This window comes from Vidua macroura, chromosome 2, assembly GCF_024509145.1.
Source record: "Vidua macroura isolate BioBank_ID:100142 chromosome 2, ASM2450914v1, whole genome shotgun sequence".
Taxonomy (NCBI): domain Eukaryota; kingdom Metazoa; phylum Chordata; class Aves; order Passeriformes; family Viduidae; genus Vidua; species Vidua macroura.
In genome coordinates this window covers 39,369,128-39,389,940 of record NC_071572.1, presented here as the reverse complement: position 1 = coordinate 39,389,940, position 20,813 = coordinate 39,369,128, and the positions used below count along the sequence as shown (strand labels likewise).

Here is a 20,813-nt window from a genome sequence, read left to right as displayed (position 1 = left end):
GGGGCATCTATCCTCTGGTTGCAATCCTAACTGCCCAAGAGGCAAATGGAACTAGGGTCCAGCTCTGATGATGATGATCCCATCCCAGCAGGCTGCCCAAGCCATGTGACTGGAATTCCACAAGGAACAGCTGGCATGGGTTGGTGTGATGCCATGGTTGCCCTTTGCCTTGTGCCCAGAGAGGTGCTGGGCTGTGCACCCCACCAACGCTGCTTTTCAAGAGTGGAGCCCAACACCAGCTCACCCCTGACATTTCTGTCTCGTCAGGAGTTTCTGCAATGGGTGAAACCATGGCACTGCCTTTGCCTTACATGGGGCCAAGGATTTACCCAGCTTGTTGTAAGTGCCGAGCAACCCAGCTGCCCGCACTGTACACCGGGGTTCAGGTGATCCTTTCTGAAAGTGGCACGGGCAGGGTGTGGATAAAGCCACGCACCCAGGCGATGCCAGCTGTGGCTTCTGACAGCACGAGTGCTGCCGGGAGCACGGAGGGGCCTCGACTGCCATCGTCTGCCCCAGTGACCTCCGTGGTGGCAGCTGCGATGGCGACTCCTCTTTTGGCTCGCGTGTGCGCCCCACACCTGGAACAGTGTGAATTAGGACACGGCAGCGCCGTAAACACCTGCGCAGCTGTGCGGTGGCGAGAGGCAGCCGAGGGCTGCTCCAGCTCCTCGCCGGAGGTTGTCTCATTCCGGAGGGGCACGGACCTTGTCCCGCACCTCACCGGCAGCTTCGGGGCTGTCTTCTCGCAGCTCGTGGTTGTTTTCCAGGCCGGGAAGCCGGGGTGTCCGCGGCGGCTGCCGGCGGGCGCGGTGCGGGCCGCTAGATGGCAGTGCCGGCCCGGCGGAGCGGCCGCGCCCGGCCCGGGGCCTGCTCGGAGCCCGGAGCTTCTGCCGGCACCTCGGTGCTGCTCTCCGGGCACAGCTGCCGCCAACACTTTACTCTTTATTTACCTATTTGTTAATTTATTAATTTATTAAATATCACGCTATTGTGAAGTATAGATAAATTGTTCCCTGCCAGTCGCGGAAACAGCAGCAATGCAGGGCCCTTTCCAACCAGCCAGGATCTCTTACGCCCCTTCCAAACCAAGCCATTCTGTGATTGCAGGAAAACATTAATTCTGAGGCTGTTCCTGGCCGGCCTGATGGAGAAGCAGAGATAAAATGTCAAGTGACACTGTCTAAACGCCATAGGCCGAAGTCTCCTGTGTTACAAACTGCGACACTGCCATTTAAAGGAATCACAGTGTTCTACTACAACAGAGATAAGGGCTAGACAATGTTATATGTGAACATATTCATATAATATTCAGGAAATCCCTAATTTTCTGTTGGAAAGGAATGAACAAGTCTCCTTGAGCCACCACCTCCATGAAATGATGGCTGTCTGAGGCAGCTCTGCTTCTGCTGTTTGGTGAGATGTTCAGAGCCTACATGCGAGAGTGATTCATCTCTGTGCTTCTGGGTTGAGATAACAGCATCGCAAACCCGGCTGTTGAGGTTAACCTGTACAGTGCATAAGGACAACAGATGGAAATTCTGGTGTAGAGCCACTGCAAAAAATAAAAACATGTTCCAAAGGGAAAAGGAGCTTGTATTCCTGTGTTTGAACCTTTGATCTTCGCTCACATCTGAAGGGAAGAGTAGACCTTTTGCTGAAGACACATGGTTTTGCATCTGTGAAAACACAGCTGTATAGAGCAAAACAAAACTGATGCAAAACACAATGGGTTTGCTGTGTCAGTTTAACTGGTGTCACTAAGATGCTTTAAAAATAGTGGGGGTTTTTTGTGGACTCTTTCAGAAAGTCTGTCTTTACACAATTGTTTGTTGAGATTTTACTCTGTGGATTTTAAAGTTTGTCAGTGATCAAGAGACAGCTGCTACCTAAATATTTAAAGCAAACTCATGGGAAACTCTGGTGGTCCCTCAACAATCCTGTTTTAACAGTTTTCAAAAAAAATATAAATGAGAGCATCACAATTTACAGGAAAATCCACACTGGCAAAATCACCTTGATTCTGAGAAAAAAAAATAATCCATCCGTCATCAGTGTTGAAATTCTTAATGAGGTACGTGCCGTATACGGCTATTTCAGGGTAACATACTGCTTTATCTGAGTTGCCCCAAAGCACCCCCTGAAAGTAAGGGGACCTGGTGTCCTCAGTCGCATCATTTAGCATTTGAGTGTGATGGCAAAGCTGTTCCCGGATGCCTGCCTGTTGTCTCCTGCCTCCCCGCATTTGTAGCGACACATCGCTGTCCCAGCAGCGTTCCCTGCAGCCCTGCCTCCTCGCTGCATAGTCCAGCACTACTGTCCCCCCCCGCACCCATCTGTGTGTCCCCCCAGCACTGCCACTAGCACACTTGTGTCAGGAGCCTGGCAGCATCACTTGTTTTCTGCCTTAAATCCCTACTCACTCCAGTTGGTTTATTATGAAAACAAAGAGGAGCTAGAAATGAGGAAGGCTAAATGCGAAGATGCAAAAGTGTTTCTTTAAATAGAAAGTATTCTCTTATTTCCTAACCACCAGATTCCTTTTAAGACAGAGATGGAATCTGGCTTTGTTTTTCTAATTCTTGACATCATCACAACAACACTTTGCTCTTAAAATTTATCCATCCTGGAGCCTTATGATAAATTTTCAAATGTATTTGGGTTCCTAAACATGCAGCTGGCACTTAATAGGATTTTCAAAAGAGCATAAGCAGGTTAGACATCCTCCCATCCACTGAAATCGGTGGGATTTAGGTACCTATCTTGTTCCGTTGCTTTTGAAAATCCTGCTAGGTGCCTGTCTGCATCTTCAGTTGCCCTGGAAAATCTGGTCCCCATCTATCTCTGTAACACCACCCCACCCCACCTCACCCCCACGGCTCCCATGAATATTTGTCTTCTGTCTCTGTCTCCTGCACTCTGGCTTGTATTGATGCTGGAGTCTCCTCCTTTGTAGTTCCTAACACCAGGGACATCCCTCTCCTTTCTCCCCACCAAACTGGCTCTTCAGCTGGGTAAAAGCTCAGTTGAGCAGCTATGAGCGTTCCCATATTTTTCAAATTAGCTTTCCTCTCCTGATAATGATTTTTAATTCTTTCTTGGTGTTGTTTTGACTGTGTAAAGCATTCGAGGGTAAAAGACACAGTGCAAACGGGAGTGAATGTGAGGGGAGCTGCCTCTTGTGCCTCTGTTAGGCTTTTTGTGTCTCTAGGCTGAATGCAAAATGGGGAATTATTTTCTCCATCAGCCTGTCTCTCCCCTTCCCTTGGAATGGTAAAGTGGTCAATGGGTTGTATATTTAAAGACGAGAAAATTGGTATTTTAATTTCTATCTCGACTACAGTGACTCACTGGCCCTCCTCGTGCAAGCAGTTCCCCATCTGTAAAATGGATCCCCGGGTCCCCGTTTGCACGGATACGGAGCACGGGTAATTAATTAGTGTTCATGCAGCCCTTTGAAAATGCTCAGACAGAACGTGCTGGAAGGTGCTGCGGGTTGGCCTGGGGCTGAAGAGGCTCATCCCGGAGCCCTGCCGCTGTCAGAGCCCCACGGGGTGAGGACGGGAGCAGAGGATCCAGAGAGAGCTGCTGGCCAATTCCTTCGCTGGAGATATTTTCCATTTTCTTCAGGAAGAAAACAAATTGGAAAGGGAGTTATCGGTGTGCACGCCTCCCTCACCGCGTGTTGCCTTCTCCTTTCCCAGGAATAACAACAGCTTCATTAGCAAGCTGACACACACACACACACAAAAAAAAAAAAAAAAAAAGAGAGAGAAAGAGAGAGAAAAGAAAAAGAGAAAAAAAAAAAACCGAAGAAAACAAGGAAAATAAAAGAAAAAAGAGGGGGGAGAAAGAGAAGAACGAGAGTATTGAAATATTAAGAACAGTAATAGTCCGGGTAACGGAGAGACACAACTCTCGTCTTTGCCTCATGCAGAAAGTTTCCTCTTTGAAGTGGTTCCTTCCCTCCTCACCCCGCCGGGTGGGAAGGGGGAACAATTGTGGAGATCTAAAGCCAGCCAGGAATGCTGAGCTGATGGCTTTCCTGCCTGCCCCCTGCCCGCACCCCTGCACACATTCCTCTCTGCCCCTGCTCGCACCCTGACCGAATCCCAGCCTGCCTCATCCACATCTCTGCCCGCCCCTTCCCTACCCCCTCCCAGCGCACTGCCTGCCACAGCCCACACTCCTGCCTGCCACTGCCCGGCTCCCTGCCCGCATCTCTGCCCGGCTCCCTGCCCGCATCCCTGCCCGGCTCCCTGCCCGCATCCCTGCCCGCTCCCGCCCAGCCGTGCTGTGCCTATCGTGGCGGGCGGCCCTGGCTGCAGTTCGCGGGGTGGCCGGTGGGTGTCGCCCCGGCCCCGCTTTCCCGCCCGGCGTGGCGTGTGCGCCGGGCCCGGCGAGCGCGGGGGGGTCACCCCAGAGCCAGCCGTGACCGTCCCACCCCACGGAGTGTCCGAAAGAGAGACATTTCCACAGAGACACGACGCGGTTTAAAAGCGTCGGGTGCTTTGGGTTTGGCTTTTCGGGTTTGGTTTGGTTTGGTTTGGTTTGGTTGGTTTGGTTTGGTTTGGTTTGGTTTGGTTTCTTTACCGAGGGGGTTGTCAAGTTCTTCCCGCGTGGAGAGTATTCCCCTCCCTTCTCCTGAGCGTGGCGGGCGCCCTCCGACTTGTGTTGCCAAAGCGGCTGCTCGGAAAGGGCGCGATTCCCATCACGCTGCTTTAGCAAGTATGGAAATGCCACCGGTAACAGCGAAAAGGGGAAATTTTCCCCTTTCGAGGTGCAGGTGTGCAGGTGTTCGCTTGCCACAGGTAGCGAGGACAAGAAATATTTACATCTTGCTACAGATCATCAATGCACATGAGCAAGAACTCCCTGCCTGGCTTGGACCAGCCAGTGAGATACAAGCTCAAATATCAGTGAGATATTTGCTCTTTTGCAAAATACACACTCAAACAATTTTTATCCCTTGAAGTTTCTTGCATATCTCACAGGCACACTTTTTCCCAGTCTAGGATTGTTTTCTTAGAGTACTGTGATTTCTCCCTCTTCTTTTTCTCATTTAAAAAACCGAAACCAACCAAAAAAAACCCCACCAAACCCCACAAAAACCAAAAGCAAAACCCAACCAAAACAAAACGTAAAACAAAAACAAAAAAAACAAACGAAAACAAAACAAAAAAACCCCCACTCCAAACAAAGCAAAACAAAACTCAAAGAAAAATACTTCTAAACATTTTCCTATGTTATGGGCTATTCACGTTTTGCAATGTACTCCCAGTAATTTGCAACTTTTGAAAGCCGGGCATTGTTCATCTCAATTTATTGAAATGCACAGATATGTTAAATAGGAAGGGAAAGAATCCCAACCCCAGTGACTTCTGTTTGGCTGCATATGCAAAGAGAGGGCAGCTTGACTCTTCCCTCGGCGTTTGTTAGTCACATCCTCTTGGCCATTGTTTTGCTGTTTGTGCTGGGAATCCAATTTATTTAATGGTAAAGAGCCAGGAGTTGTTTGGTGGGTTTTTGGATTTGGTTTTGGTTTTGTTTTTCTTATTCCACTCATTTTGAGCTGATCTGAGAAAGCAAAAAAAAAAAAAAAAAAAAAAAAAACAAAAAAAAAACCAAAACCATGCCAAGGAGCAGCTCTCGAAGGGAGCTCTAGTCGCCTTGAGGGAGGGATGAGGATCTCCTAAGTGACAGCATACAAAATATACAGCATTGTTACACTTCCTTAGTAATTTTTGGTTATATATTTAACCCATCCTGTGGATAGGTGGTGAAAACTTGGCCGTTATTTCAGACACTGGGCTGCCTGTACAGTATTTCTTTCCTTTCTGGAAGCCTTAGGAGGTGGTCCCCTGGCTGCTGTAGGTTGCCTGTTTCTTGAAAATCTAAGTCCCCCAGAAAAACTGTTTATAGCAACAGGCCTGTTTCCAAAGTCAAGGGGGGGAAGGAGGGGCCATCACTTTCAAATTACCTTTTTTTTTTTTTTTTTGGAAAACAGAAACAAATCAGTTCCTTGTGAGAAAGGTGTGAGCTGCCTAAATTGGGAAACTGTCCTGTCTTTGAAAGTTCACAAATCCCAAAATTATTTTATTAAAAAGGACATCGAGGAACAAATTTCTGATGTTGTTATGGCAACAGAAATAGTTGGGTGGCAATGTGGGTATCCAGAACGTCAAGATTGTAAGAAACCAGCAAAATAAGAAGCGTGTTGTATTTGGAAAAACAAATTGAACGATGGTGGCCAAGTCTTACACTTCTTTCATTCAGAGTAATCCCCATTTTCTTCTGTCCAGCCATGTCGACAGTGCCTTAACGAAGGTGCCAGCAAGTCATTACAGTATTTATTGCCCTTAAATGTGACCTGAGATTTCACTTTGTTATTTTTTTGCCGTTGACATACTAGAAGGATATTTCCTTATGTTTTATATTTACTCCTTCTTCAGTGCCTCCAACTTTTTTTTCCTTTCTTTTCTTTTATTTTTTTCTGCCTTTCTGTAGCGACACGTGCTCCAATCCCTTTTTGTCCCCGCATTCCCTACCTCGCCTGCCACAGAACCGTCAGCAAGCCCCCTGTAAAAACACCCGGACGTGCTCCCCTTAAACCTCCGCGATATTAAAATTTCACCACCCGCTTTCATTTCGTTCTAGCTGAGGGAGCCCTGAAACCGCAGCCCCGTCTCCCCTAGTTTAGAAACAGTCAAAGTATTTGGGAAGCTCGCGGGTCCCTACTGTAACACGCCTCAGGGACCTTTTGTACAGCAGCCGAATGAGATGAATTTGCCAAGTTTCAAATTTCAGGGGCAGGCAAGACATTTGTAAGTCGGTGGTTTTGTTATTCTGGAAAAGTTTTTTGATTTGCAGGCTTTTTTGCAGGCTTTTTTTTTTTTTTTTTTTTTCCCTTTTACCTTACTTTTAATAAAAAGGAGATGGGATGTGACATTAAGCAATTTTACAGCATTAGCAGCTTTGGGCTGTAAACAAAAACAAACGAATCCCGCTTACTTTCAGGCTCAGAAGTTTGCTGTCAGTTGGTCCTAAACTGGGGACTCGATCCTACGGGACATTATTCAAGCAAAACACGGCTTGAAGTCTCGGAGAGTTGTGTCTGAGTAAGTACCCGGGAATCAGCCCCTCTGCCTGCTGGAAAAGAGAAGTGCTGGTTATCTCCTTTTAAAGTTCTTTAAAAGAATGTGGTCTTTTAAAATGCTGTTGCAGACTTCATCCTAAATCTTTTGATTTGCTTTCAGATTGCCTTGCTAAGGCAGCGTTCCTGATGCAAAAACTGGAGAGCAAAAGAGAAATTAATGGGGTTTTTTTGAGTAAGGCTGGGGTTTTTCTTTTACATTTAAAAACATCTCCCCCTCCAAATAAAACAAACCAAAAAAGCCTTTTATTGAAGCATCTGATTTTAATTTGATGTGATTTTTGTTTCAAGGTTCTTTTAAAAATTAAAACATATCCCACTCAATGATTCGAGCTTCAATTTTCAGCATTTTACAATGTAAGATTACTTGACATTATTTAATTGGACATGAGGGTGTAATACAGGAATTTCCGTTATGTGATGGATTAATTGTTTTCCTAATACTTTAAAGGCTGAGATCCAAACATTTTTCCATTCTATTGCAAAATTAACTGCAATAAATCTGTCAGACCCAATTATTCATTTAAAACATTCCACACTGATTAAATCTGCACATTTGCCTGCGTGCAAGTGCGAGCGAGGGAGAGGAGGTGTGCGCGGAGGGGGGAGTCCAGGCTTATTCCCTCTCCTTCTCAAAACGGCAGTGGTGTTAGAAACGAGTCTTTTAAATTTAACCTGGAAAATGTGAATAGTTAAATAGTCTAACGAGAGGATGAAGAATATACGGATGCGTGTCTCTGAGCCTCCCTGCCATATCTCCTCCTCGCTGCCAGATCCGGACAGGCAGAAGCATCACATTTGGATATTTGATGCTGTTTGAAAAGATCATATTTTACTTCTAGTGCGGGTGGGGTTCTTGATTTTTGGGGTTTTTTTTTGGTTTGTTTTGTTTTCTTCAGTTTGTTGATGTTTTCAAAGTCTCTAAACAAAGTCAGATGTGTTAACAGTCTTATTAACAATGTTAAAATGGAATTAACAGCTTGTGGATACCTCGGGAGTACAATAGCATGTCAGCCTACCCTGCCCCCTTATAAATCGCGTCCCGCTGTCTTTCTTTTGTTTCGTGCCCAATCAGCAAACTAAAGTTTTGTTGAGACAGAAGGGCAGTTCAAGTGTTCCTGCTCCGGCGGAGGAGGAGCGGCGGTGGGCTTTCTCCTCGTCCCCGGCGAGGCCCCCATGTGAGCGAACGAGCGAGCGGGGAGACGGAGCAACCCCCAAACCTGCAGGCAGGGCTCTGCTGACCCGCCTGCCTCCCTGACCTCTGCCGTCCGGTTTTGTCAGTTTAAAAGGCTTTGCCGAGGTTGTAGTTTACTTTTATGGGCCTTTCAGCGCGGCTACAAAAGCTTTTGTTTATTTTAGATGAAGCGCGGTTCAGATTTCTATTAATCTTTATATAACTTCGGTGGCTTTGCCTCTTCTGTAAAAGTTCGTAGCTGAAATGGTGCCGTGCCTGGTCTGTGGCAGCCAGCATCGGCTGGGTAATTACAGTGAGTTTGGGGACTTTGAGAAATAATTTGCCTCTGAGTGTGGAAATTAGCACCAACACATGCTGTTGTTTAACTCGATTTCACCATCGTTTGGGCTCAGCGCTAAGGAAAGACTTTTGTTTTACCTTTTACTTGCTCGATTTTTTACTTTTTTACAATAGAACTCTTCAGAAGCATTGCCCAGCCAATTTCAGCATTCAGTGCAAAGCGAACATTTAAGAAGATCTAAATTTTTTCATGGGGCTAGAATAACCTTGGGTTAATTTGCATAGAAAATGTATGGGGAACTCTTAAGTGTTTTCCTTTATGGTAATTATATTTTTACTCCTTTCCTCAAAGAATCTCCAAGTATTTACAATTCCTCCTAGAAGAGCAGAGCACTACCAGGCAGGCGTGCATTTCACGTCCATTTACCAGTCAAAAAACTGCAAGGCGCAGACAGGTTGTAGTTCACCTAAGGACTGCAAAATATTCTCAAGCCCAAAATGGAAAATGCAGTCCCTTTTGTTGGGGTACTCAGGCCCCACGTGCCTTCAGCCAGCCCCACAGGCTGCCCCAGCTCTGGCATTCCCACCCCACTTGTCTCCCTGGCCCCACAGCTGCCCACTGTGCCTGCTGGAGATGCACCTGTGCTCCGTGGTGCCCCAAAGCAGGCAGTCTCCGGGTCCAAAGGCTGCTATCTGGAGCACTAGCTTTGTCTTTGTCAGCCCCTTGTACTGTGCCCTCTCTGAAGTAATTTGGCCAAGCTGTACTATGCTCTTCCCCTGCTGTCCTTGGGCTTCCCAGTGCTGGCTCCCCCTGTGTTCCCAGGTGCATCCCACAGATTAAGGTGCTCTGCTTTTGCTTTCCATGTGGGTAGCAAAGGGATGCTTGGTCCAGTGTCAGAGCTGCAGCTACTTGTCTCTTTCCTTTCTTGTGTGTGTTCACCCTCAAACCCCAGCTTAAATCCCTACTGCCCTCCCTTCCCTACCCTTCAGTTTACACAGCTGTTCTGTAAACGGAGGAGATGATACCAAATGCAATGCAAATGGATTGGTAGCCTGTGGGCCATTTGATTCCACTCTGGTGCACACCAAGCATGGCTTGCCCACCACAACACATGAAAATGTTTACCCTTTCTGCAGATTGTGTCCTTGACAAGGTGTGCAGTGATGAGGATTGAGTTAATTATTTTCTTAACTAACCAGTACAAAACCTCACTCACAGGGAAATTTATACCAGTTTTGCGCTTATAAAACCCAGTATATGGTCTTAATATGAAAAGAACCAGAGTGATAAAGACTAAATTATAGAGGAAAAAATTATTTTATTAGTGGTATAGCTTAATTTACTGTATTGAAAAATTTATATTTAATAGGCCATACAATAATATGAGAATATATAGAATATAATATTTTTTCAGCTTATCTGAACTGCTCTGTGCCTATTGTTGCACTCCAAGGGTTTTATATCAAAAATCTACAGAAAAAAGATGCATTTTCATCTTATTTTAAAGTTGATGAAGCTGATGAAACTGATGAACAAAGAAAAATTTATAATTATGTGCTGGTTTATTTATAGAGAAAAAATGAATGCCCATTTTTGGGAAGCAGATTAATTTTTATGCAACATCTGCTGAGAGAACAAACACATTTTTTGTCTGACTCCTAGGAAATTCATAAACAGTGTTTATTGAGAAAATATTTGTTGTTGATTGAAATGGTGCATTACAAAAATTACATTAGTGCTTTGCACTTTTTGAAATCTTCCAAAACTTGGGGATCTCAAAGTGTCTCAGAGAAGCAGTGCTCCCAGGAAAGGCGCTTAAGAGTGCCTGGGTGAGCTCCGCAGGTCACCCTCTGCACATGGGTGCTGCGCTTGGCATCGGCATCCCCATCACCGAGGCATGGCCTTCCCATCAGTGACTGTGCTTCTGTCATTGTGGTGGTGAATCTCATTTATTTTAGTAGCAGACCGACAGCAATGGAGGAGTGCAGAGTAGCAGGGCAGCCCTTGCTGGCTCACCTTCACGGGGCACCAAACCCAAACATCAGAGGTGCTGAGACCTCCCCGTGGAGTTTAACAGACTGGTGGCTGCTGCCTGCTGCTTGCCAGCATCCAGCCCTGGCATCATTTTGTTGTACAGAAGCTTGGTCTCATGTGTGATTTTTCCAGGTTCCTTAATTTCTCTAGTTACAGAGAGATCATTCTCCTGCTAGAAATCTCCTGAAAGACGATTTAAGAATAACTACACTTCCCCTTTCTTATTTCTGTTCTTTATCATTTGTAGCAAATTCCTACGTTGGGGAATATAGTACAGTTTGTTAACTTTTAATGTGTGGAAGTTTTGTATATGGAGCTATGTGGAAACTCATTATCTGTATTGTCATCTCGATGAGCTATCAATGATGCCCACAGGAGTTTGCACGAGTTTGCTGAAAGGAGACCCCTACAAACTACATAACACTTTTTTTTTTTTAAAAAAAAGAAAGAACAAGCAAATATAGTGCCACTTATTTAAAAGCAATTTTAAATTACAGAATATATTATCTATTTGCTTGCCCATTTGGGTCCAAATAATTCTTATACAAAGTTGTACACTGGAAATTGCACCATAAGAACAGGGTCAAAGAAGTGCTACATTCTTGATCCAGAAGAATGTACCCACATATTCTATGTTACAAGTGCAAAGAGGTAATTAACCTTTACTGAAGGTAAAATCAAGATACTGAAAAAAAATATATCCAGGATGTAGCCTTTATACAAATGTCTCTATTTGAAAGAAGCTAAAATATTATACAGTATGATGCTATCTTTTAGTAAAGTCTAAAACTACTAACTAGTATATTTTGGTCATGTTTCCTGCTGGTACATCTGGGGAGCCTCTTGCAGCTGTTGGAGGTAGGCAGGATAGGAAGAAGGACTCAGTTTTAGTGAAAAGTGGCTACACAAGAGAGGTGGTGGTCACTTGTTGTCTGGAGAAGAGGATGAGGCAGAGTCAAACCCCTTGGAGAAGCCCCTTCCGTAAGACCTCAGAAAAGACCCACAGATGTCCACAGAAATCTTTCCTTTGCCCTTAACAATAGGAAAAGTTGTGGCTTTGGAGGAAGAGGAGCAGGTATGGCTTTGATGGGTGCCAATTTTGGGCTTTTTCTTCTCACCCAACCTGTGTGTGTGAGCTCCACAGAGGTTGGGCCAGTGAGGGGGTATGGGTATGTGCCAAGGGCAGAAGCTGCCAAGGATGGAATGTCCCATCTTTCCTACAGAGCAAAAGAGGCACCGTGACACAGAGAGCACTGTCCTGAACACTGGGACACGATGGTGCTTGAGAACCAGACTTTGTCCATTCAATCACTTGCCTGGTGCTCAGCTGAGCGGAGGGAGGCACTTGAATCAGACTCCCAGGACTTTCACCAGAGTATTTCTCACCTCTATACTTAAATATACCTGGCTAAGCTTTTCTGAGGCAAATAGTTGTGTTCATATTCAGTGTTCATCCGTCCTGGATGATTTATTTACCTTTCCCATGCCAGAAAGGTTTTACTGAAGACATCCTGCAGGTTAACTAGTTGCAGGTGACTTTTTGTTTTGCATAGCTTCTGTCCTTGCAGCGAGGTGTCCAGAGGAAGGTGCAACCGAGGAGGCTGCATTTTATCCACAGGCAGATCTGCGATGGGGCAGGTGCAGGTGAGCCGTGGCTTAGGAAAGGAGGGAAGTTGTGGGTTCCAGAATGGCACTTTGGCTTTCCCAATCAATGGAAGAGTCCTATCACATAAATTCTTTACTATCACTTTATTTCTATGAACACATACTCATGGTATGAAACAGCAATGCTGTTTCACAATATGTGATCTATATAGGTGTACCTCTCAAGGGATTTTTCCCTAGAGGAATAATACTTTAATAATGTATAAAAAACGTATGAGATGAATTTTGAAGATGTAATACTTTGAAGTCTGTATTTTTTCCTATTGCAAGATGATTTCTAGATTGGAAACTTGAGAAAACCTTGTAAATGAGGCTGCTGGTTTATTTATTTATTTGTTTCATTTCAGCTGAGACAGATGGGATTCTCGGATCATGCACTGTTAAGCCTTCCTTTGGAATTCGCGCCACTGTGGCCACAGAGCCCAGATGGTGCTTAAATCTGTCATTTTTTAACAACCCGACTTTCTTAATTTTATATCCAAACACATTGAGCATTCAAAGTGATTAATTACTGTCCAGATATGTCTGTGCTGCAGCAATTTACTCATATGTGCCAAAGATCATTTCGTTTTGGAGTAGGTAGTTTGGTGAGGGCTGAGTGGGTGGCGAGAGACTCACCAGCAGACACTTTATGTTGGAGGTAGCAGCACAGTGCTCTTCGTATCCTCCTCCCATGGCAGCAGCTTAGCAAACAGTTTCTGTGAGTAAAATGGAGTTTTTGTTCACGTGGACATTTTACAGCTTCTCTAGGGAATTTTCACTATTGCATGGAAGTTTCGCACCAAATCTTCTATTTCCCATCAAAAGGGAATTTTTTGTTGCCTGACACATACCAACATTATTTTTTCAGGATTTTAACTGCAGACACTAGAGGCATGGCCAAGATTGTAATGGCCAAGTATTTAGCAAGAGAAAGCTGAAGAGTTTACATCAAGAAGCAAGACCTTGCTCCAGAGGGTTTTGTTTGGGTTTTTTTTTAAGTGGTTATTTTTCTGGAGGACTTTAAATATTATTTGCAAGTTCAACACTTGCATTCATTTTCATGTTTGCAGCAGGCTGCCATCAATTTTTCAATTCTGGAAATTAGGGAAGAGCTGATGCTGCATGGTCCATGCCATTCCAGCTTTACAGCAGACATCAATATAGCCTGTCAAAATCCTTGAACCTGTGCCCTTTGACTGAGCACCATTAGGCAACCACCAGAATAACCAGAAGGTTATTCTTGGATGTTACTGTATATTATTAATTTTGTTGTGTGGGTTTGGTGCAGATGGAAGTGCAGTTTCAAAAATCCCAGAGAAGTGGGAGCTTTCTCCAGCCTTAAGTCAACCAGAGATTCTAGAACTTCCCTCTCCTTTGTGAAGGAATTGTGGTGCTTGTGCTATGTTAAACACCAGCAAAGCAAATGTCTAACTATTCCCATGCTGGGGGACACTGGTCAGAGTCAGGCTGTGTCATTTCTTCACACAGTCTTTATACTTACGCAGTCTAAACTGTTCATGTCTTACCCATTGTGCATGCCACTGCTGAAGGCCACTTTGTGCTCAAGAGCAATTTGCACTTCTTTAAGGTATAGAAGTCTAGCAGTGATGAGTTTGGGCTCTTCTCAAAAACTAAAGGAACTGCTCCTCACCATATCAATACACTTTAAAAGGAGAGTGAGAGTGTGGTCAGTCTGAATGTTCCCAATTTGATACTGTGGCTTCTGTTATTTAACATGCTGCTGTAGAAGACTTTTGTTCCACAAGCAAATACATATTGGAATAGACATTTCCCTTGTTACATTTCAGTTGAATTTAATTACCATTAGTAATTACTGACTGGTGTCACTGTTGCAAAATTGACAATTAATATTAAAAAGCTAATGTATAGGATTAAAAAAAGAAAGCTCTTTGGAGGAGGGAGGTTCCTCACCACCAAAGGCAAGTGCTGCATCATAGCATTGCTTCTGGAGCAGTGAACTTCACCTCTTTCACGTCCAAATTTTCCTTCCATCTTCTAACACATTCTAGGAGGTCTTACAGTAATTATATGAAGTTGCAGCAATGCTTTGATTTTTCTTCTTCTTTTTTTTTTTTTTTTTTTGTGGTTTATGATTTAATAAGGCAGGGGAATGCTGAGCAGGCTTTGTTTTTAGGAGGAGAGATTTATTGGCTTTCTGGGTAAGGAGTTCAAGTTACTGTGTGTTTCCTCACTCTCTTACTGGTGATACGGGTAGCTAACATGATATTTTTCATACAGGCTAAGGGTTAGAAAGGATTTTATTTGGTCCTTTCTGGTTTGTACTCTGCAGTGTACTGAGACGTGCTTGCAAAGACACCTTTTATAGCATTGAAATATTTGGTTAAATTTTAATGTAAGTTATAAACCTATAGTTTATATAAAACGGATGGATAAGCCCTTAACCTAACCCCACTAGAAAAAATCTGCTCTGCATAATTAGTACTAAATTAGAATAATTCTGGTTAGTATTCCTTTTTTTTTTCCCTATTTTTTTATTTTTATAAATAATTCAACTTCATAACAACTCTATAAGCTATAGATAACATCAAATTAATTGCATGAAATCAAATAAAATTAATTAAATCTTAAGTTTCCATTAAGCGAATCCCAGTGGTGTGGTGGAAACTTATTCTTCACTCAGAAGGTTCAGTTCTCTACTCATGTTGCTTCTGGGTACCTAAGTTTCAGTAGCCCATTAAGTGCCTGTACTAAGCATCAGCAGTTACTTCTGCACTTTCTAGGTGCCCCTAAAATGTAATAATTGTAGTTTTTAGACAATGGAAGAGATAGTTTTGTGATTTTTTTTGCTATCTTTTATTTAGTAGAAACACAGGTAAATTTACATCTCTAGCTTCAACCCTATTTTGTCCTTCCTGTATAAAGAAAAATGCCTTAAGTTCCATGGGAAAGTCCTGATTTCCATTCCCTTTATTTGCAGGTACATATAGAAAATCATTGTACTATAGAAGAAGTGCTGCCAGGTGTGCACTTTTCAAAATACTTCATGACAATTTCACTCTGAGTGAAATTACTGCTGTTGACACATTAATATTGCATGTTTGGTTTTGACACAGAGATAACTTGGAATATCTCTACACCATCTTCCTTAAATCTTGTTAGCCAAAGAGTGACCTGGCATTGCTCACCACCTTCTGACACTTCAAATTCCTGAGTGTGTTTCCTCCTTGGTATGTACTCCTCAGGAAATCCAGAGGTTTGATCTGTCTGCTCAAAATATAGAAGTCTTTTGGAGAAGTAAAAGTTAAACCAAGTTATCTAATGAAAATTCCAAAATATAATAAAAGGGATGAAACTCCCAAGACCTGGGTTCCTATTCACCTTTAAAAAAGAGCGCACTTCACAGACTCACAGAATCACAGAATGGTTTGTGTTGGAAGGAACCTTAGTTCCAACCCCCCTGTCGTGGGTAGGGACACCGTCTGCTAGACCAGGCCCTGAGCACTTCCAGGGATGGGGCATCCACAGCTTCTCTGGGCAACCTGTGCCACTGCCTCACCACTCTCACACTCTCACACCACTCTCACTCTCACAGAGTCATAAGATTCATCTTATTTCAAATCTGTCAGCTTCTATCTTGGTTATTCAATGCTGAAGGACAATATTCCTATCAAAATCTATGTTAGGCTATGATGCCATTTTCACCAGTACTCTGTCAGGGCATGATATAAAACTTTAATGGGAAAAACTGCAAAACAATTTGCTTTTTTTCCGGAGCATACTTTTGTCATGGGAACAAAACATGGTGAGGAAAAAGGGTACCCACTCTGCCTAGGGCTCCTCTCTCCTTTCTCTGGGAGCACTTCTTCCCAACACCCCAAATGCTGGACTCTCCAGGATGCTGCTCTGATCACTAGAAAAAAAGCTGTCTTTCACAAGTGAGTCTTTTAAACCTTTTGCTAATGAGTTCCCAAGTGCTTTTTGGCCGTAGATATTAAAGCTTGTGTGTTTGCGATTTCCCTGGCAAGCTGCCGTTCGTAAAAAGGATATAGTGTTTTCTTGGTCCTTTGCCCACAGTAATTTTGCAAGGAACTGTAAGTGCATTTAGTACATGTCATTCATTGGAGAGAAGTCATTGTAATTGCATTTGATCACAATCAGTTTATGGCTCTTTTATCATGTTTTCATGCTGCATATCTACTCAAACATCATAGCAAAACTTAATGGCTACTGTTTTACTTCTGCGTAAAACATTTTATGGCCTTTCTGTGCAGCACACATTAGGTTTCAATCACCATTGCCCCATAGAGAGAGAAAAAAGTTGGATGAAGAACTATCAAAAGTCCTTAACTACATAAAATTTTATTTTAGGTCAACTTCCCATAAAAGATATTAAATGTATTTTGTGGTTTATTCTGCACATTAACAATTTTAGAGGAGCTGCAATATTTCGGGGGAAGCAGTATGAAAGGGGGAAGTTAATTCACAGAAGATGTTTTACATTTGGGGTAGTTTTCATTTGTAAAAGGATGGATTTGAATGTGGAAGGGGTCGCTGGAGAGTACTGCTGGTGCATTCTTGAAGCAGCTTTAAAAGCTCGCTGTTGCCTCCACAAAATTCAGATTTCTGAAATTCTGCTGAACCCTTTTAATCATTGCTTTAAATTTTTGATGTTCCATTCATAAAACCCAGCACAATTCTCGTGCCTCAAATTATATCTTTGGCTGCCTGAGTGCTGCCGAAGTTCCCAGCTGAAAAGTTTAATTAAAAGGGAAACTTTGACATGCTGCTGAGAAGATTAGTTCGCATTAGAATGGTGAGATAAAAGAAAATTTACTTCTAATCTAATTAACACCAATTAAAAGATGTAAAAGAATTTGCATCAGCCAATTGTTAATTATGCATCAATTTGCCTTTCCTGTGACAAAAAAAAAGCAAAACATGACCTGTTTTGTTTTAGGATACCTATAGTGTGATGATATTGCCACAGTGATTTTTCATGTGAATTGGCTAAGATGGTAACACTTGCTTTGCATCGTCCTAGTGCTTTGGTTTGTGTTCAAGACTTCAGCAGAAGGTTATTTCAGCTTAATTGGTCTGTAACTTGACAACTGTATGTAGGGATGATGGAAACACACAAAAAAAAATCCCAGTTTGACAGAAATCTATTGCGTGTACGTATATGCTTCTTCTCCTTAAATATGATAGCTTGGAGGTGTGAGAGGGGCATGCCTGTCAGCTTCAAAGTTTGTCTGTGTATTCGCACATGCTTATATTTATCTTGATTCATGTTTTTAAGATTATAGCTGGGATTGTCTGGTAATAAACATGGGTTTATTCCACGTGTCTTGACTATGCTTTTATGAATGATGTAGTATTTTGGGAGAAGTGGTATGGCTAGTGAGCTTCTCAATTTGCTTCCAGGTGGAAGGCTGAAGGTATTTCATCACTGTATGGAAGGCACTTGCTGCATGCTTAAAATGTTCTTTTTTTTCGTTTTATGTGCACTTGATTTTTTAAAATTTGCTTCTAGTTTTGTTTTGGCACCTTTACAATTTAAACAGAGTGTTGAGTTCAGTATGAAGAGAAGACCTAGAGAAGACTAGGGACTAGAGAGTAAGTCCTGGTGTAGCCAGGTGGAGGTCAACTTCTTCTTCCAGGCAGCGAGTCCATGACAGAAAATGGCCTCAAGCTGCACTAGAGGGGGTTCAGGTTGAGCATCAGGAGGAATTTCTTCACAGAAAGCGTTGCTAAACATTGGCATGGACTGCCAATGGAGGTGGTGGAGTCATCTTTCCTGGAGGCACTTAAGAAATCACTGAACATGGCACTTAGTACCATGGTCTAGTTGGCAAGGTGATGATCAGTCAAAGGTTGGACTTGATAATCTCAGAGGTCTTTTCCAACCTAAATGATCCTGTGATTCTGTGATTCTATGACTAAGTTGTTTACATTCTGTTAACTACTTTTATTTTGATTGAGGTTCTCATATTACTATTTTTTATATAAAAGTACTTTTTTTTGGTAACACAATTCAGACACACAATTAGTTTATGATCTTGGTTGCTGCTTGTGCCATCAGTAACCTGGAGGTAAATTTAATATAAGTTTCCTGAATTCATGTTTATTTTATTATCTTACTCACTGCTTATCTGTGCAGCTGGTGGTGTAGATACAGTTTGCCTTCAATGTGGCGAGCCTAACAGGGTTGTGAGGATGTCCAAGCTCTAAGCAGAAAGAAGGTTGGTGTGTCCAGAAACCAACTACAGAGGACAGCAGGTGTGTTCTGGGGTCTGAAAGCACAGTTATGTCAACCTGCTTTAGGAGAGACATATGGAAAGGGGATTTTATAGCCACATTGTAAGCAGTGGGGACAAAAAAAGACAGGGAACATGTCCAAGGGAATAGAAATACTTGTGTTACAGTATTGTTTGCAATCAAATGGTATAGAGTTGTAACAGTGTCTTAATTAAGAATTGCCCTGAATTTGCTCATAATATTCAAAAACATAAGTAATTACTTACTGTAAAAATGTATGAAGTGACTCTTCTGTGTGTCTTCGTGTTATGCCTTGCTGAGCTGTTCTTTACGCTTTATATTTCCTTTTGTGAAAAGCATCACAAAGGTTCTTTCTAAAGAAAACAAACCAGGAGCTAGAACATTAAGAGTATATTATATATTTGACCAATCACTTTTATAAAGTCTGATGCAAGTCTTTAATCTGAGATCCTTGGAGAATGCTTTAGTTTTTAATATTTCTATGACCTTCTCCAGGGGACTGAAAATTTACTTTGAAGTAACAAAGTGGTGCACGGAGTTTTAGCAGTGTGATTCCCATTAAAGTCAGTAGGAGCCAGGTAGCTAAAACTCAACACAACTATGAAAACACACTCCTTGTGCAGTGTTAAGTAGTAAAGCAATTCTGTAACATGGCAGTGACATTTTACTGCATTTGCTGGCTTTATAGGTCCACTCAAGGCTTGCATTTTTACTGAAGTTTTACTGTTCAGTGAAAATAATAAAAGAATATTCAAAAGCAGGTGTAGGCTATTCTAATAAAAGGCACAGCTGTAGGAAAAAGCTGGAAAATTACCTATATTTTTAATGTGAAATGGCAACATTTATTTTGCAAACTCTAGTTTATCATCTGCAGACTGGCCATACTGAAAGCATTTGTTTGAGGTGCCTGAAAATATTTCACATTCTCTCAGCCCAGAGCCAAAATCAGCCCGCGGTGACCAATGGTGCTGGTAGGTGATGGGGACTTCTCATCTCAGCCATGCTCCTGTCCAAGGAGAAAGATGAACCAGTGCTTCCCAGACGTACTGACAGGCAAAGCAACCATCCAGAAGAGAAGCCTGATCTGATTAATACAATTTCTCTCTGAAATATCTCTACATTTGTTGAATATTTCTACAGAATAAGCATTCAGTCAGTCGTTGTACCTCAGCAAAGGCAGAGCAGCTGGAGGGGTTAGTGCCCCCCAGCTCTAACTGGGGTGGTGGGAACCTCCAAGAGGGCAAAGTGTTTTCTATTCCATGTTATTTCACCTATGGACCAGGAAGACAAAGCTTTCTGTGGAAATTGCAGACATTTTCAAGACTTTCAACTGGAAATTCCAGTATTTAACTGGAAATTCTCGTATTCCAGTATTGTCCTGCTGATTTGTGTTGGATAGATCTCAAGGAAGTCTGTCACCACACTTTAATCATTGTCACCAGTTTCCAGTAGTGTGTCTTTACTTTCAGTTCATGCACTAATATTTTTAGTTTTGTTTGTCAAAGATCTCCATATGTGGTATTTTATATAAGCTAATGATTATACTCCAAACCCTGATGCAGTAAGTTTCATCCTGTATAAAACCTGTATGTATTATTTTGTGTTAATCATGATAGTCTGTCCTATGTTTCATTCAAGGAAAAAGCAACCTATGAAATCAGAGGTATTGTTTATTCTCATCGATAACCTTTTAGCTCTTCTTGATTTGCAAGTGCATAGTTTGAGTCTGAATTATAAAATCAAATTGCTCCAATGCAATGCTGTTTTTGTTTTTTTTTTTTCCCTCTGGAGCTACATTCAGAAATCCATAGGGTTGTCCTACACTTGACCATTTAGAAATAATTGATAATACACTATAGCATTAACATTGCTTGAGGAATGAGAGTATCACAATCTGTAAGCAAAAGACAATTCCAAATTTTTCTGCCAAGGTTGTATTTTCTTTGTCTGCTACTTTACAAGAAGAAAAAAGTGTCAAGAGGAGCTGGCAATTAGAGCTCCATTCATCTCCTCAAATATGGGCTTTGTCCATGCTGACCTTTGTCCAGTCTGAAGTACCTGGAACCAGCACATCTCCTTTGCTTTCATATGTTCAAAATCAAAACACCCTCTAAAAGGTCACAACACAATCAAATTGTTAAGTGCCAATGAATTTTAATTTACAACAGTGTGAGGCAAGAAGTCAGCTGTTCTATACATCTTTCCTAAAATCAGAAAGGAGGATTTAAAGCTTCCAAATCTTGCAT

The 20,813-nt window shown here is 42.5% G+C and overlaps 1 protein-coding gene across 1 annotated transcript in view; it reads left to right on the top strand.

Moving 5' to 3' along the window:
* Positions 1-290: 290 nt before the first annotated feature.
* The window catches only part of CLYBL (citramalyl-CoA lyase), a 138,649-nt gene continuing 118,126 nt past the window's right edge, over positions 291-20,813 (top strand). The window contains 3 exon segments of the mRNA XM_053969772.1: positions 291-904; positions 6,508-6,581; positions 7,082-7,118. Of these exon segments, the coding sequence (XP_053825747.1) occupies positions 291-904; positions 6,508-6,581; positions 7,082-7,118 (725 nt within the window).